This window comes from Accipiter gentilis, chromosome 13 (assembly GCF_929443795.1).
Source record: "Accipiter gentilis chromosome 13, bAccGen1.1, whole genome shotgun sequence".
Classification (NCBI taxonomy): domain Eukaryota; kingdom Metazoa; phylum Chordata; class Aves; order Accipitriformes; family Accipitridae; genus Astur; species Astur gentilis.
The window spans coordinates 19,015,583-19,034,672 of NC_064892.1; the positions used below are offsets into that span (position 1 = coordinate 19,015,583).

At 37.3% G+C, this 19,090-nt stretch overlaps 1 protein-coding gene across 2 annotated transcripts in view; it reads right to left on the reverse strand.

The window, feature by feature from the left end:
- PIBF1 (progesterone immunomodulatory binding factor 1) overlaps positions 1 to 18,995 on the reverse strand; it is a 123,403-nt gene extending 104,408 nt beyond the window's left edge. Inside the window, exons 1-5 of one of the 2 annotated variants that reach the window (XM_049815607.1) lie at positions 18,520 to 18,995; positions 17,973 to 18,287; positions 16,999 to 17,099; positions 14,960 to 15,158; positions 8,217 to 8,336 (exon numbers count right to left, since the gene is read on the reverse strand). In XM_049815607.1, the coding sequence (XP_049671564.1) occupies positions 8,217 to 8,336; positions 14,960 to 15,158; positions 16,999 to 17,099; positions 17,973 to 18,224 (672 nt within the window). In that variant the 5' untranslated portion in view covers positions 18,225 to 18,287; positions 18,520 to 18,995. Of the gene's footprint in view, positions 1 to 8,216; positions 8,337 to 14,959; positions 15,159 to 16,998; positions 17,100 to 17,972; positions 18,409 to 18,519 lie in introns of those variants that run through there. The other variant, XM_049815608.1, reaches the window with a different exon arrangement.
- Between the last annotated feature and the right edge of the window lie 95 nt (positions 18,996 to 19,090).

Genomic DNA, 19,090 nt, shown 5'->3' on the forward strand with positions numbered 1-19,090 from the left:
CATCTGGTTATACCAAATGGACATCATAATATTATTCACTGAAGATGAAAACACCAAATGAACACCTTGAGATGCGATTACTGAACTAACCATTCAGCCACTGCAAATTAAATTTATTTTGCAGTGAGGGACATTGTATGAGTGCATAATTTTAAAAATAAACTGAAAACTATGCTTTATACAGTTATAAGAGAGGATAGTAACTTTGTCTAGCAAGTTTTTAACAGACAAGAAAAGTTTAGGACAACAGCATATATAGAGTGGATGACTCCTAAATACAGCTTCCTAGGAAGAATGAACACAAAGATAATACTCTAGGATAGGGATGGAAAGACACAAAGAACATTCTGACCAAATTCACAGGCACCATAAACTGAAAGACTGACAGAATGCCTTCTTGAAAAAACATACCTAAATACTTGTAAGACACTACAGAAAAGGTCCCTGAGCTACTAAACTTATTGTAACTATTCTGCTGATAAATAAGAATTTTTTGTTTTATGTTTCACAAATCTAGTAATTTACACTTGCACTAAAATGACATTAGATCACAATCACAAAATCACAACACTGAGAAAGTTTTCATGAGGATTTTGGATGTTGTATCATTAAGAACATGTCATCTAAAGACATAATTGTTATTCATCCTAACATACTGGTATATATGGCTTATTTTTATGTTTACCCTAATTAATGGAAATACATTAAGCAAATTAACACTACAGAACACTTTCTTAAACCAATTAAAATGCCATCATTTATAAAGATGGAATTATAATGGTAAAGCCTCTTTCAGACGCTTTTAAAGATGTTGTCTACAAGTTAGCTAGGGTTTCAAATACGTAACATACAGGTGCAAGTACCCTGTTATAGATGCAAACATGACTCATCTTGCAATAGGAAATGGTGGTAAGGGCACTTTTAAGTGCAAAATGAAAGATTAAGTTCGGATACAATTCCTCTGTGGAGATCCTCTGCCATTCTGCTGCTAATACCATACTGGAACTCATATGCCCTTCACAGAATGGGCTATTGAAGCTCCTACATTATTACACATTCAGCAGCTAGAAGACAACTACCAAAAGTATAAAACGGAATTGGTTAACCTCTGGACAAATTTGTCATAAACAGCTCTAAAGTACCCATTTACAGAATAGTTAAATATCTACAAAATTAGTTCCTTGTAATACCCAAGACCTAAACTAGGTTTTGAATTTTATTTAACAGATTAGTTGTTAATGTCATGTAACAATAATTCCAGTGAAGGGGAAGGAAATTAAATTCTACTTTTGAAAAGTGATACTAAGACATACCTAAAGTATCAAACTGTTAAACAGATAATTAAGGAAAGGGGTTTTGTTTGGTTTGGTTTTTAAAGATTTACCTAATTCTTGAAGAAATGCTAGTTCTACTGCACAGGTCGCTCTTTTCCAAATATCTAATCTTTTAGATGTTAAAGTTGTATTTTAATCACAGGAAGAAATGCAACAAGGCAAGTTAATAAACAGCCTATAGGCTAACACACAAAACCCCCTATACGGTATGCATATCTCTAGGTAGCAGATACACAAGCTTCTGGATTTATACAGCAATACATCTTAAAGACATATAATCAAGCTGCCTGTGCTTAGAAAGAAGCAGCCTTGCTTTGCATGTGATGAAGTTAATTTAGTTTGTAGCAATGTCCATATACCCTGAACTGATTTTAAGATCTCTGCAGTGGAACAGCTTTATCTTTCAATTTATCTTCAAGAGATAGCTCGGAAGTTCTTGATGAACAGCTTTGTCATGCTGAAGCAAAAAAAGGGGCTTTTGAAAGTAACAGGATATAGAGCACTACCAAGGACATGAATGAGGTCCTGGAAACACCACCAGTAAGTAGAAATAACTTCAGTAAGCCCACAAACCTTAATAAAAATTAAAGGACAAACAGTACTTCCTCACATGGAATGTGCCTGTGATGATCCTGCCAACAATGCACAGCATAGCTTCTTACTAATTTTTGCTACTGCAGAGTAGCACCTCACACAGATGAGGTGGTTAAAACAAACAAACCTGTCCTGTCCAAGATGGGTAGGCAAACATTGCCTAAAGAAATTGCTAACAGAGCTGTCCAAGAGACCCAGTATTAACCAGTACAGGTGGTTTCTACAGGGCATGTGAGGCAGGCTCTACCATGAAGCACTTCCATTTGGTTTACAAACACTGTGAACAGATAGATGTTTCAAGCAAGAAGATTCTGAACTTGCCTGATCTGCGCTATTTAAAACCCAAACTGATAGAGAAACTAAAGGTCTAATGACAGAATAGCAGCTTATAGCAGTCACTGAAATGAACACCTCTAAATTCCAAGTACAAAAACCGGGTGACATACTTTTTGAACAAAGTTAGTGAGAAGTAATACATGGTAGGGATTAGTTGATCCTTCAAAAAGCCTTTGGGGATAAGATGATAAACAAAAGAAAAGCAGGGAAAAGATTAATCAGCCAATCAAGCAGAAGCAGCATGACTTTTTCACACTGTCCACAGATAAGCCTGTGAAAGAAAGTGATCCTGCTTTTAAAAAGCTTATTTAAAAGAACTTCATCTCTGAAGGATCACTTACACAAGCCAACACTTTCTGTTCATATCCTAAGGTACCTTAAGGCCCTAGGCAAATGTCAAGCTACTATACTATTGCTATGTGAAAACCAGTTCCCTCATGTTATTTGGATGAGGTGCTACTACTTAGTAAAGTTGACATTTTGCTTCAATCTGTTTAGATAGCATGCATTCAAAAATTATTGGTCGATACATTATTTATTTGAATACAATGGCCCATATGTCAGGAAGAAGTTATGCATAACTGGATAAGACATCTCTTCTAGTATGTTGATATGAAATTGGTAATCTGCCAAGGACTGTAGTTGGGGCACTATCTGCCACTAAAAGTTATAAACAAAAATGTTGAGCTACTTCCAAAATAGGGAAGTTCTACAAGAAAGGTAAGAACGAAAAAGCTTTGGCATAAGTGCCTCTGTTGCGAAAGAAAGTGGGGGGAATAAAAGCTGACTTCAGTGAAATGTTCTCAGGTGAAAAGGATCCTTGAGATCATTGCATTAGAGACTAGAATTAAGCCACTTGGTACTTCTGAACAACAACTAGCAGTCTGTACGAGCCATAGCTATATATCAAAAGAGAAGGAAAGACATTGGATAGAAAAGGGAACTTCCATAGATATGTAAGTTTTCTTGAGTCTTGGAAATGTTAAACTGCTGCCCCAAGCTAATAGTTATTGGTAGAAAATTTTTCTTTGCAGCTTTTTTCCTGAACAAGATAAATATTTACAATAATGAAGGAAAGAAGGCACATCTCGCCTAAGACTGAGGCCTCATCAGTCCTTTCTAGAGAGAGACATGAAGACCAAGTAATCAAAGCACTGCTTGAAAGAATTTGTGTCAGGGGGCTGGGAAAGGGTTCTCGAGTGCAGTCTTTAATTACAGATGTGCAAACTTCAGAAGAAATCTTACCAAACGCAGTCCTTCTGGAGTAGCAACAGTAGCCTCAATTTTACAACATTCAGATATATCTAGTGCCAACTGATCCTTTGAGTGCAGTAACTTAGTTCATTCTTTGAAGACAATAGAAACATTTTTCCTCCAGCTGGGAAACATTAACACAGAGAAAATTGTTAGGTATGCCTAGCAAAACCTGACAGCTACTAATCCTGATTCAGAGACGAGGTCTTAGAAGAGATCTTTGTCCTGCATACACCCAGCTTTGTCTTTCAGCTAACCATAGCTTTTAAGTAACTGTCATACTATAAATTTGATTGCACGTCCTGAAGGCAACTTTACAGAAAAAAAAAAACCCTAGAGAAAGGAAGCCCTGATAAAACTCTATCAAGACCAAATTCCAGGAAAACATTGCCAAGAAAGTCATAGCCAGAAGAAGAAAGCAATACTTAAATCTTTTAAAGCTACAAAGAAAGCAGAATTTCGTTCTCAGACTCTCTCCTAGCCTTAAGAGAAACACGCAAGTAGTAAATTACATCTGTTTGAGGGAAGGTTCTAACCACTTTGGAAGCAAACAACTCTGAAAATAGTACACTGATGTTCAGCATGGGAACACACACATCAGAAACTGGTTTTGTTTCTGGGAAGCTCCTGGTAATACAACATTATAGTTGGACTTTCTTTATCTGCACCTCCAAAGATGGTGGGTGCCAACTTTATCTGTACTTGAAGTACTGAGCACTGTAAAAGGACTGAAACAAGTCTGTACTATACATTTAGTAACAGATTAGTCACCAGTGCAATACAGGAACACCGCTTTTACCTGTTCCACCACCTCCCCCAGTCTGTTGCTGCTGCACCTAGAATCAGAGGAACTGCGCTGGTCTAAACCACAGATGCAACAATTGTGTACAGAGAGCCATTAACTTAGTGGTAGTACTGCAGAACCACTTATACTGACCACTCTAAAAACAGAAATTAGTAATAAAAATCTTTTGACACTAGCTGTGTTTATCAGATTATATTCCAGCACTAGAAGTAAGTCTTCACACGCTGTTCTTTGCTACCAGTTGTCAGAAGCAGCTCTCCACCCTACCAGGTCTGCCTGACAGATTCAGCAGGCTTTGATTAAGTGCTAACTCAAAGCAGCAACACACAATCCACAAGACAACTTTGTTACCAAGTTCTAGAGTTTTAGTGGTCCTACTCCTCAGCACACAAAGAATTAAATCAGTGCTAACAGAGGCTGATACACATTTAGGACCTTCTGCCTCTTCTGAACAAACAAGATATATTTTCATATATCTAGAGCACAAATACAGGTGACAAACATTTGAAAGATGTCTTTTATGCTCTGAGGTCAGAAATAGAAGTCTTTCTAATACAAATGAATTAATTAATTGACCAGAGATAAAAAAAGAACATGTGGGTTTGTCAAGTCTTAGAAAATTAGTTTCTGCAAGGCTACAATGACAATTCAGTTTTTACAGAACCAAGCTTCCTAGCTGGTATGGTTAGATGTTTATAAACTCAGTTGGCTGTTGGCCAAGAGGCCGCAATACCAGGTCACTTCATTCACTTTTGTGCTAGCCTAGGTCTGTTGTGCCAACAATGAGTTTTGTTTGGTGGGTTCCCCCACCCAAGCAGAAAAAAAAAAATAACGGCAGAATGTAGCAAAAAAAGATTTAGTGGCTTTGAAGACCTGATTTTATATAACCAATACTCAGCCATATCGGCTCATCGTAATAGTGTTCAGAGAATGGAACTGTGCTGCTTTGCTTTCTCACAAAACAGTATATAAAAGCTTGCGAGCAGAGAAAACAAAATAATCTAAGTGTCTTAAGTTCACACTCCAAAACAAGACAGTAAAATTAGCACTTATTTCCTTTGACCAAATTAAAGGACTAGAGCCACCCTGACACAAAATAACATAGCTGATGTTAGGCAATGGTTGTCTTATTTGATTAATTCCTTGCACATTTAAATTTTCCTAGAGTTGGCTTAACCTATTAGACAAGTTTGGATTTTCCTTCAAACTTTTTCAATTCTTTGTTGGCTAGACAGACTTTCCTATGACTCTATACTTAATTCTCTCATATTCCTCATGACTTTATTTCTGGGTGAATATCTACATGTATAAGACATACTCAAACCTAGTCTGTCAGCCATGAAAAACCAGAAAAGCCAGCAAAATCCTCCTCCCTCAAGCCATTAGTAGCAAATAGAAAGATTGGGGCTAAACATATATTTTCATTCTTTTCCATGTTCTACAATGAGGAAAAAAAAAAAAAAAAGATGTTGAAACTCATTAGGAAAAGCCTTAATTCTCTGCAATAGTAGAAATGTAGGAAGTGTTTTATTCTCATGGGGGGGTGGGGGTGTGTGGAATTGTCTTACAGTCATCACAGAAGTTATTTCAAACGTCTATATTGGTAGTTTACTAAAGAAATTTTAAAACCAGAACAGACACTTTGTTGATAGGCTATGTAGATAACAGAAATATTGCAACTGTTAGAGAAAACTTAAAATTTAAGGAATATTGGATGGGAAACCAGAAGAAGGATTTGAAGAGTGTAAGTTATTTAATAACACGCAAGAAACTTCAGCAACTACGTTCACATGGCCAGAAATAAAGAATGATTGGAATATCACAAAAAAAGTAAAAGAAGAGCATAAGAGCTTAAGTAGGACTCTGAAACTGTGCTTTATTTCCTACTGATAGATTTCCTTGCAATAAAGCTTGACCTTATTGAAGGAGCTTAAATAAGTTACACCAACAGTACACCTTGAAACCACTTCTTCGTAAACTGCAAGAGATGCATAGGTATGTTAGCTTTAGTGTACCAAGTACATCAGACATTCTAAAATACCCTTACGTACTGATGATGCTCCTCTTACCTTATTATCTGAAACAGCCTGAGGTACCTTGTTACAGTGATGCTCATCAAGTCACTAGGTCAAATCTTAACTTGCCAGAAGCAAAATACAGACTCTTAAGTCTCCCCATACAAAAAATACCTCATACCAGGTCACATTTCATTAAATATCCGAAACACGTCATCTCTATGCATAACAGATATGGTGACGGCTTGGGTTTGGGGTTGGTTTTGTACACATGGAAGAACCATAGTAAGTTATCTTATCTGAAACCTGAGAAGCCTAAGGAATAATTTTTATTAGCAACTGTAAGCCTTTTTTTTCTTGTGACATTTCACCATCTGCATCTCTTGCCTGATTTTTTTTTTTAAACAAGGTATTCATTCTCACTAATTGTCTCTCATTTTAAGCATGATTATGCAAAAAGGGTATAAGCATTCAAAGAACCACCTCAGTTCAACACAGGCAACATTCTACTGCTTTCTCATCAGCATCAAAAGAAAAGCACAGTAAACTTCAAACTTTGAAAAAATAAATCAGTGGCAAAGGTGGATGCTGCCACCATGTGGTATAAAAAGAACAAAATTAGAAGTTTCTATATTAAAGAAAGGTCAATGTACCAAGAAAATTGTTTCTAGCACAACTTTAATTATTGTTATCTACTATCCTGTTAAATTGCTGCAGCAAAAATTAACACAGATGTCAGTTGAATCTCAGAAGGCTGAAATCCTCCTGTAGAATTTTATTAAATCAGAGCACATTAAATGTACAATAAAGGAAAATGCTCATGTAAATCAAAGTTAACAGGATTAATTTAATCTCAATTATGACCAGAGATGATGACAGAAAATAATGCTGAAGCACATAAATGCACAAATTTTATTGACTACTTTTTATAATTCAATTTAAAAGAGAAATGAAAATAATATGAATTTCACAAGATACTCCTGTATAATTAATATCTCTTTACACCTGATTATTCTCTAAGTAAATTTAAAGGAAAAAAAGGTCGTAACTAAAGAATAATTTCAGAAGTAATAAAATGACAGTGGCATTTAAGTCCCTGCTAGCCATGGCTTGGATAAATATACTCTGGGTACCTGAAACTGTATTATCACAACTCCAGATTTATGCGGAACTGAACTAAAATACAAATCATCCTAGCTGCATACATACTAAGAATATTACAAAAATTCATAAATACCTTAAAACCAACATTTTCCTTATACCATTTCAACTCCTTTACTCTTTGAAAAGAAAAATTACATGTATTTAGATGATTTGTTTCTCTACTTCTGGCATTTATACCTTACCTGAAATCAAATTATTTTTTTCCTTTAGTTTAGAAATAAATAGGAAAATTAAAACATAAAAAGTTGAAAAGCATAACAGAGAAGATGCAACTCCAAAGAATTCTTAAAAAATGCATTTTTATATCATTAAAAGAAAAGGTGAAGCAAATTACTACCAAGACATCACCATCTTGAGAACTATAAACTGAACCATCATTGTGTCATCAACTACTGCTGGATGGATCTCCTGTCTCAGCCTCCCCACCTTGAATCTTACCCTCAGAAAGCACAACACAGCTGGTAAAAGTCTGTCCTGAACAGTCTCATGAGAAAATCTCACAGGGTAACCATAACTTAAAATTAGCTGTTATGCAAGGATGTATACAGCATGTTTCCCCTTTCCCTCCTTCCCTGCCCCCTCCTCCTCCAAGTAATTTTTATAATCAAAAAAGCTTTTATATCTTATACACAAATAATGATTTGGAGAATGAATTTTTTGCAAAATATATATATTTACACACTTTATTAATTGAGATAATTAAGGTGCACAGACCTCTGTCAGACACTTCAGCTGGGATTTGTACCCACTTAGTTCTTCTGTTAGGCTTTCCTTTTTCATCTGTAGATCACTTAGCTCTTTTCTTAAGGAATGGACTACTTCATAGAATCGGATCTAGAAGAACAAGATATATATTCAAAACTGAGACTGGCAAAATTGCAATTGCAAAACTACAATCCCCAAAACAAATCAGCTCAACATTTTATAGCAATAATTCACAAAATCATTTCTAGCGCCTACCAAGAACCTGGTTGGGGCTGGGACGGTGGGGGAATGTTAAAGCAAAGACAGTGTCATTCCTTAGCCTTTGACAGCAGCAGCTAAGAAATAATCAGTTTGTGTTTGGCACTGAAAAAAAACCCCAAAAGAGGAATAAACATAAAAATACACATTTCTGTTCATCTAAGGCAGCTCCGCATCAGGCTGCTCAATTAAAAAATACAGCTGCTAATGGACCACGTGGTCCCACCCTCTTATTTGTGCCAACTCTAGAGACTATTTGATTAACAGTGCAAAAAGAAAAAAAAAGCCTATTTAGCAATAAACCAACTTAACTTGCGAACTTCCCCCAAGCCAATATAAATTTTTATGGGGTATGTAGAAATGCAGAGAGATTAGTTTTGTTTTCTGCCAGTTCAGTGTGCTGAATCTGCACCAAGAAAAATGCAAGAGCAAGCACAGGAAGCAGGAACAGCACATAACCAGGAAGCACCGTGACACACCCCACGCACACAGTTTCAGCAGTAGCATGTTGCTATATGGGTTCAGTTGCATCATGTCGCTAAGCCTCTCAAGGACTCAACTCTGCTAAATTAACACTAAAAAAAAAGCCTTGTAAAAGGATTTAGAAAAAAACACCCAAAACAACTATTATGCATACTCCCCTCTTCCCCCACTCCAGTCACAGGCATAGATTCAGACAAATAAGACTCAGATCCATAAAACTCTTCCAGAACTTTTCTAATGACCAAGAAAAAAATACCAGAAAACACAGTAGTAAAAGCACAAAGTCAGTATTAAAAATAAAACCAACAAAAAGAAACAAAACAAAGAAGAAAGAGCTTTTTTGATATACACCCACACACACACGTACACAGAGGTTATTACTCCTAGATTAACTTGATACCTTAAAGTGTTTGTTTGTTGGGGGCGGGGGGGGGCGTGGAGAATAGATAATTAAACACTATTTTCATGCAAAACCTACTCCATACTCCCCATCATTAACTCTTTGTTTGATATACAATTGAAGAAGAAATACAAGCAAGAAAGCACAGATAAAGTAAGCATTCAAGACCGAGATGTACTATACTTCCACACAGAAAGAGGGCAGGTCTCTTTTGCTACCTGTAAATAGCAGAAGACAAAGAGAAGTCCCCGGTATATAGTATATAATTTACAGCATACAATTCTAAAAAACATAGAAGCCATAGAAATTTGCGATGTAAACGTAGGTGTAGTTTGCTTTATACAATAAAGCAAGTGTGCAACATGACTGGAAGTTTAGCAGTAAGGCAGAAAAGTGAAATTTTCTAACAAGTGGTACATTTTGGGGGGTTTTATTTCCAAGCTTTTTCAAATACTGTGCTTGTTGAAAGTTGCAGTTGTCCGAATTTGTTGTACACATCAAAAGACTCCACCTTTCACCCTTGCCTTTAGATGGAAAACAAATATAAGCTAAAACAGGACATAAGCTATAAATTTAAAGTTACTTTTTATTGAAAAAATGAAAGCTTTCCCAAAATATAGTTGCTATTTTAATTTTTTTAAGATGGTAACAAGGGATTCTCAATTCATTATGTCTAGGTTTGCACATAAAATGAACAAAATAAAGGATTTTTTTTTAAAAGTACAATTCATTTAAACCCCAAATAAGGTATGATAATTTTTTTTGCTCATGTTGTGAAAGTTCCAAATGACAAATTGAACCATCAGGTGCTACAGTTAAAACTATAAAATGTCTTTCTATTCTGGGAAGTAAACTAACTGCATATTATTGCCTCCTTTTACTGCTTCACTTCTATTTTTTTTTCTTGCAGTATTCTATTCCTTCAATATTTAAGGAGTTTTTTCATGTCCATCTGTGAAATCACATTGCTTCTAAAGGGTTTGCATTAAATCAAACAGTGAAGTTAGTTTTGTGGGTTCTTTCTAACTTCTGAACTATAACGGGCTTCAACTACTTCCTTAGGAAAAAAACCCAAACACTTTAGAATTGTGCATGCAAAGCAGTAAATACAATTTTAGTCTCTTAACTACAGCTTCCGCTGACCACAGTTTTCATCTATCTGGATTCTTTAAGAACTTGTCTGATACATCTGAAACCAAGCAACTGAATTTCAATCAAATCCTCTTTTTCCCCCCAAACAGAAGTGACTACAAAATTTTTAAGTTTTTTTTTCTTAAAAAATAACATTGGTTGTCACAATTGGTAACTATTTAAAGCACTGTGCGTTTTTTTTAAACCATACCTAGCTTTTCCCTTAAGTTCTTGTATTTTTTCTGTGATTTCCCTAGGAAACCTAACTTATGCCATCATGCCACATTTACTTCCCAATCAATCACCACCTCGAAACAGATTACCCAGTATCAAACCAAGATGACATGGGATACAGGTATCAAGGATAAGCATATCTGTACAGCCTTCCCAAGAATAGATCTATCCATGGTAAAAAGAAAGTGCAACTGAATGCAGCAGATGAGGGGAAGGTTGGAGCAGAAGTTCAACTGTTACTGTTATTTAGCTTGCTTAATGGCCAATAAACATTCGTGTAACTTAGCAGTCAAACCACACATTGCCTCTTGGCAACTCAATATAGCAGAAACAAAAATTACTGCAATGGGAGTTCAGAAACAACTACATATCTTAAAAATTACAGTTATATAGATGTGCTGTAAGGAAAAAGTTACCACTTTCTAGGCAATATTTAAAAAAACTTCTAGCATGTGCCCACCAGTTTTTACAGAAAATTAGAGTTAAGCTAAAAATGGGTAGGTGCAGAGGATGAGAAACTTGGCTTCTGTTAAATGAAGTGTGAAAGTGGTTGCATCAGTGTCCTGGTTTCAGCTGAGATAGAGTTAATTTTCTTTCTAGTAGCTGGTATAGTGCTATGTTTTGGGTTCAGTATGAGAAGAATGTTGATAACACTGACGTTTTCAGTTGTTGCTAAGTAATGTTTAAGCTAAGTCAAGGATTTTTCAGCTTCTCAAGCCCAGCCAGCAAGAAGGCTGGAGGGGCACAAGGGGTTGGGGAGGGCCACAGCCAGGGCAGCTGACTCAAACTGGCCAAAGAGGTATTCCATAGCATGTGACATCACATCCAGTATATAAACTGGGGGGGAATTGGCCTGGGGGGATTGCTGCTTGGGAACTAACTGGGCATTGGTCAGCAAGCAGTGAGCAACTGCATTGTGCATCACTTGTTCTGTATATTCCAATCCTTTTATTATTATTGTCATTTTATTATTGTTGTTATTATTATTATTAGCTTCTTGCTTTCTGTCCTATTAAACTCTTCTTATCTCAACCCACGAGTTTTATGGTTTTTTTCCCGATTTTCTCCCCCATCCCACTGGATGGGGGGCAGTGAGTAAGCAGCGGCGTGGTGCTTAGTTGCTGGCTGGGGTTAAACAACAATCAGTTAACTGCAAAGAGCAACTAAACTGTAGTAAGCAAAATGATGCAACTGACAGACATGGTGATTAAAATTGGATCAAACAGAATTTGCAGATACCACTCTTAAACAACCTAGTGAAAAATTTTTAGAGGAGAGTACACAAGAGTATCATTATACCGAACAAATTACATGATTCAACTGCTAAGCACCAGTTGAATGGCCTGAAGTGCTTTAAAATTTTACATACATGGTTTCTAAAAAAAAAAAATTTCAAAAAAATCATTCTTATAAACAGTTAAAAACCTCTAAATTTTTTACATACAAGTTCAAAACAAAAAAGCATGACTTTAAAAGAAAGATCATTTTGCATTTGTCATCATCATGAACATTAAACATTATCTAGACTTTGCTCAAACATGTCACTATTGCACCCCTTTGTGGAAGAACAGTGAAAAACATCTCACATTTGTCTTAATTCTAGTTATTTTAAACTTGGAATACCTCTATACACAAAATCTGTATTTAACCACTTCTTGATTTTTTTTCCAGTATACCAGGTTTCAAATAAAGTGTAAGCATTACATATATATAGAGAGAATTTTAAGGCAGTATTTTATAACTGATAAATAGAAATAAGAGTCTGGAAGTTTCTTGCTCCATTTTTCTCTAAGCAGAACTCTTTCTCGCCAAGAAGAATTTTACCTTACTATCAGTAGACTATACTATTAGTCTGCACATAGATCTGAGGCCAGAGATTTTATCTGCCTGAGAAATCCACAATTCCTCCTTAGTTAAGCAAAGCAGAAACCAGAAACAGAACAATTAATTTTTCCCTTCAACATCCTTTTCCTTGCCTTCAGAAGCCAAACGGATGCATAGACAGGATATGCAAAACAGTTCTGTAGCCTCCGAGCATCTGTATCAGCTAAATAATTCAAAGTAATGATAAACAATCGCTGAGCTTAAATGATACTCTCAGGTTCACACTGATCCTGTTGCCAAAAGAAGTTGAGAAAAAAAAGCAGAAAACAGCATCTTACTACAGTATATCTTTAGAATGTCTTCTCCAGAAAAAAAATAAAATTTAATTTGGTCAATAAAGAACTTCTTCAAAATAAAAAAGTGATGTGTAAAGAAGGGGCTTCACTGAACACACAAGTAGTGGCATTTGAGTCACAGGCAAAAGTAGCGTTTACTGGCTGAACACAAGAGGAAAAGAAAGGTAGATTAGGGGTAGAAGGCGGCTGTTACTCACCCCTCCCTTCAAAGCTTCACATCTTTTTTAGAGTCCCTTTCTACTCACAAATACAATCTAAGCACTCTAACTGGGCTGTGACAGCTTCACTTAAAGCAGCTGGCAAGGTTACCAACTCTTGGTATCTGTCCTGCCAGGCTACAGTCTTTTGTACTCGCTATCAACTCCTGAAGCCCTGGAGCTTCCTGCACACTGATTTCAAGCAAGCTGACATGGATTTCAGTTTGTATTAAAAACATGCTTTATTGACCATGGCGGTGCAGGAATCAAGAAAAACCTCTCAGTCGGTACTTCTGCAAAGGGCAGTGGATACAGTAGACAACTAGGGGGTAATAACCTAATAGGCCCCAAGCTAAGTGTTCTTGTTTATCACTCAGAGCCTTAACATTTTCCTAGTACTTTCAAAACTCCAAGTTTTGGAACTTTTCAAAAGATGTTCCCAAAAACATCCTTTAAACAAGAATGACAAGTTTTATGTCTCTGTATAGATCTAGAGCACAGTATAGCATGACTTTCATCCAGCAAGAGAACTCATTCACACAGCATTTATACCTCAGCAAATGCACTAAGCTTTTTAACATTATATTATTTACAGCTTCCTTAATAACTAGCTCTATAGATAAGTACAATGCTAATACTTCGGTGAATTAAGGTCTACATGTCTAAATCCTCTTCATTCTCAGAAGTGAGCCAGGATGCTCTGGACATGTCCTACAGCCTGTGAAAGCATTGTCTTTTTATTGCAAGCAGAGTACTCCCCCGCCCCTCCATCTATGCATAAGCCATAATTAACAAACTTCTTAAACCAAGAAAATGAGTCTTAAAGTATACTTTAAGGTACACTTTATCTCCGTCATTTAGTCAGATAGGAAAGGGCCAGATGGAAAGCATGAGGGAAAGGTCAGAGACGTTTACAAGAGCCATCTCAACCTGTGGTTCTGGCAAGCTGAATTTCAGATTCCTGTTTTCCGCATGCTGTATTTCATATCATCAATGTGTGCCCGGTGTGTAATTGTAACACTCCATCTGCTTAACCTTCTTAAAATACATCAGCAATTCTACCCTAAGACATCAGAGTCTGGGATTAAAAGGTTCCACTGGAATCTAGTCATAATGGACTGATCCAGAAGCACATCTGCCTCTGAAGGTCCTTCATTTCTAGTTGGGGAAGAGTAAGAATTCTAAGAGTATAGACTGGCTTCTACTATATGCATATCCCTTTAATTCTAAACAAAAGCAGTTTACAGCTTGTGGTGTGTTGACCCCAGTCAGCAGCCAAGCACCCATATGGCTGCTCACTCACTTGCTCCGTCCAGTGGGAACAGGACAGAGTGGGAAGAACAAAAGTAAGAAAACTCAGGTGCCAAGTTTTCTCAACAGTTTAATTAGTGAATTAAAGAGAGGTAAAATTAAAAACAAACAAAAAAAAAGAGCCACGCAAAGACAATCACACATCACCTCCCACAAGCAGACCAATGCCCAGCCAGTCTCTGAGCAACAACCACCTTGGAAGCCAGTCCCCTACCTCCTCTTTCTTCTTCTACCTCCAGTTTATATTGCTGAGCATTACGTTAGATGGTATGGAATATTCCTTTGGCCAATTTGGGTCAGTTGTCCAGCTGTGTCCCCCCTCAATCTCATAAGCACCCCTAGCTCACTCGGGACAGGGGAGGCAGAATGGGTAAAAGAATAAGCCTTGATGCTGTGCAAGCACTGTCCAGCAACAGCCAAAACACTGGTGTGTTACCAACACCGTTTTAGCCGATTTGTGGCAGCAAGATTCAGGCTGCTATGAAGAAAGTTAACTCCATCCCAGCCAGACCCAGGATACAGCTATATTTTAAACCAATACAAAAACATGATACTCACAGAAACATATTCAGGAATAGAAAGCTGATCTTCAGGAAGAGACTTTAGCTTCTCATAGCAATCGTCTGTTAATTCCAAGTCTCGCAAACTACGACGGATATCTCCAGCCCTCTCCCTTAATTGATGATTTGTTTCCTCCAGTTGCTTCTGTCTCAATAAAATAGTTTCCATTTCTTGTTTCATTAGAGCCTGGTGTTTTCTTCAAGATTGATTTGAAAACAGAAGACATTAAGCAGCAAGTAACACATGTGACAAATCTTCACAATACCCTGGCAAGGGAGTGAGTTATGCTCATTTTGTAGAGGGAGAAATTTACTTAGAGATTAGGTAATTAGCACAAGAGTGTGTACCACCATGGTTACACAATCATATCAGACACAGTGTATGTAAAAAGCCAGAAATGTCATAGTCACTGACAATACAGAGCTGAATCTGAGAGGTGACAATTATTCTCCACATTGACTTGAATTTATAAATTAGTCTTAGTTTACCAGTCAAAAGGTTAAAAACATGAAAAAGCAGAATATATTTCCACACAAAAAACACGGAACTAGTAAATCCCAAAATAAAGCAATAGCAACTTCTACTCGTGTCTTACCAAGTTTCAGCACATGTGCTTATGGCCTATTCCACACAGAACCCTTCATTTTCTCCCCAGTGTAACATACAAAGTTGGGGTACTTTAAAAAACAACAACAACCAAAAACCCCCCAAAACAACCCACAGACAACACTACACTTAAACAAGCAAGCTTACTTCCAGCCTTAAAATACTATCATTACTATTATCACCAGTGACAAGGTATTATACAGCAAGAGAAACTGCACATCACTTAAAGATATTTCAAAGAGTTTTCTTTATTTTATTTAAATCAAAGGTGACTGACCTACTTTTTTTGAGGTTTTAGCTGTAGCTCTTGAAAATATATTAAAATTACTGCATTTTGAAAAGTGATTTAATTCCTACATTATTTAAAAAGTAATATTAAATACACTAGCTAGTACTACAAGGCAATGTCTGCCCCCCTGGTTTCAAAAACACAAGAGAATGTCCCAGGTCAGCAAAGCAGTCAGACAAGGACATACTCCACATATAGTGTACGATTCTGTTAAATGGGGATGAAAGTGAGGTAAAAGACAGGGAAACTAATGAAAAGACTGGGGAAAGTATTTCAATTCTTTTGTGCCTATTAATAACAATTTGCACATCAACACTTTTTTACTTAGCACTCCTCAGATAACTCAAGTATGGCCAACATAAAAATATTCCACTCTGGTGCAAATAGGCATACAGTATGACAGACGTGTTTCTGACAGTCAGCTGCTCTTAGTTGAAAGACTTTGCTGTAACTCATCTCAGGTCTGGCTTCACATCCCTAAACCTGTTTGAGGCTTACTACAGAATATGACTTTGAACTAGTCACATCCTGTAAGCTGGTGCATCCTCTACTGTAACATGAGACTATTACGTAATGCTTTTCCTTCACAGGTGTTAAAAAGTTTAATTGACAAAGTAATTTGGAGAAGCCTGCTAGCTAGTCTATTTTCAGCTATAGGTTAACCCAAACTGTTTCAGAAAAGCAAGATGAAAAGTGCCTGCATCATCAAGTGAAAGCATTTCTGACCAATAAGCGATCTTAACTGGAAGTGCTAAACATTAACCCCTTACCTTTCCCAAGATATCTAGGCTGCAGTTATTAAAAATTCAGTTTAAATTGCTGGGAAGTCTGTCCCCTCCACCTACTCCTTTTGCTCTTTACTGGGTTTAAGAATGTTCTTACTCCCAGTTCCTATTAAATTTTGAATCCAGGTAACAATAAAACCAAAACCACAAGCTTCAGCCAGTGAGACTTGAATTCACATTTACTTATATGTAAATTAAATATGTAAATTCCATTTTTAGAATGTGAATACTAATATAATCTGAAAAATAAATATTATCCCTGCAACTCATAACGTTTCCATTAACTGTCCATGAATTAATTTGAATTCATATTAATAAGTTATTAAAGATGAAGCTCTGTTTTACTTCCATCTTACCTAGCATCTTCTTGCTGTAATGCCAGCTGAGTATCCAGTCGTAAAGACAACAGCTGCTTTTGATGGATTGCATCATTAAGCTTCTCTTCTAGCTCTTCAATCTAAAGAATATAAGTATAAAATGAAGAAAAGAAGTAACTTCAAAAAAATATTTTACAAAAAGAACAACTTGAAAGAAAACAGTGGAGAGCTCGATGCCCTGTGAAATACAATGACTGTCTAACAAGACCTCTAAATACGCAAAGGCTTCATAAAATACTATATGAATTTTGCCCTAATGAACTAAAAATAAATAAGATTCAGTTCTAAAATTGATCTTTTTCAGCCAAATAGCCACTTGTTCAGCTAATTTCAAACTAGGCTTAAACTCAGAGCAGCAAGCCAGTGAAAGCCACAGTTAGTATATAGTAGGTTGTAAATGTGGACTGCACACAAACGTGGCAAAGCTTTCACACCTTTCTTTCTTCTTAGTTTCATGCATCTTAGTGGAAACTATACACAACAGAATCTCCTACTATTAGCACATTGGTGTATTCTAGCCACATCTTCATTAATAGATCATTGAATAGTATTCAGATTACTTTTTCTAGTATTCCACAAGTTCAGGTTAAAAGCCCTATTAAGCTGCTTACATCAGTGACAAAATTATTCTTCATTTCTGAAATAAAACCAGATCTTTTTCCTTTTTTGTTTTAGAAAAGGAAAAACTAATTTGATCCCACCTCATTTATTTATAAGTATAATGACTTGGACAAGTCAGCTAAGTTTTCCATATCTTTCTTTGTTTCTTTTCTCATTAAAAAACGCAAACAAAACCAAGCAACCAAAAAAGACCAAGAAAGCCCTCTCAAACAACTAAGCAGGCTTTCAGCATGCAATTCACAGAAATTCATTTCGGAACAGAAGTTTCTACTATACTCTAAAAGCACCAGAAACAAAAAAAATTATACAACGAAAGGAACAACACTTCTTACCTTGGTCAAATATTCTACTTTCAAGTTGTCAATCATCAAGTTTTTTTGAGATAATTCTATTTTAAGGAGCTGAAGATTATGGAGCAACTCTTTCCGTTCAATCAACTGCTTTGTGATTTTAACAGTACCTTCTCTCTCCTCAGAGGAAGAAACATCATCGGTTGGTATTGTGGTTTCTAAGCTAATATCTTCGGACTCCAAGGAGCTAGAAATGTTTACTTTCCTGATTTCCTTAGAGCTTTTATGGGACATTTTCTTCCGCTATTCGCAAGCTTCTTCAAGTTACGCTTTGAGATGAGCTGCCTGAAGAATCAGCTGCAGGAATCAAAACAGTGAAAGGCATTATATCATGATGAAAAATTAACCAGTTAAACGAGACCACTAAGCAATACTTCTCAGCATCACATGTCTATATTTTCTTGTTCACCCAAGAAAAACATTTTAAGAAGCTCTGAAGAGGGCAGTTGCCCGAGGACTCTCTTCCTAAATAATTGTTAACAAGGGTTTTGACTGCAATAAGCTAAATGCCTGCGTGAATCAAGCTTACTAGTAAGACGTTATAGCTAAATCAAGATGCGCATCTGCCGTTCGCACTGTCGGAAGAGCATGCGTGGGAAACTCCCGAGACCCACGAAGCATACATAGCAGTGTCAGAGAACGTCCGATAACGGGCATAACAAGACTTGCTGGAGAAAACGGTAGAGGAATGCTCCGATGGCCAGCTTTGTCTTGTCCGTAAAGCGCAGCTCCGGCGTTCCTACCAGTCACGCGTACTTCTACGGCCGCCTGGTACAGACCACAGCTTCGGCTTACGAGACGCGCAGACTAACGCGCGCTGCTCAAGGCCCGACAGGGACGGGGGATGCTGCGCTCCGAGCCCCGGTCAGCGCCAGCCGGGCTGCCCTGCGGCGGGGGGCGGCGCACCCCGCCGGGGGCTAGGCTAGCTCTCCCGGGCCGCTGCCGCCTCCCCCGCCCTTCCCCGGGGCAGGAGCGGCTCGGCGGAGGAGATGCTGCTCGACCCGCCGGCCGCCCAACTCTGCCGGAGAAGCGACGGGCAACCGCCTCACACGGTAACGGCCCGCTGCGGGGGAGCCGACCCCGGCTCGCTGGGAGAGGTG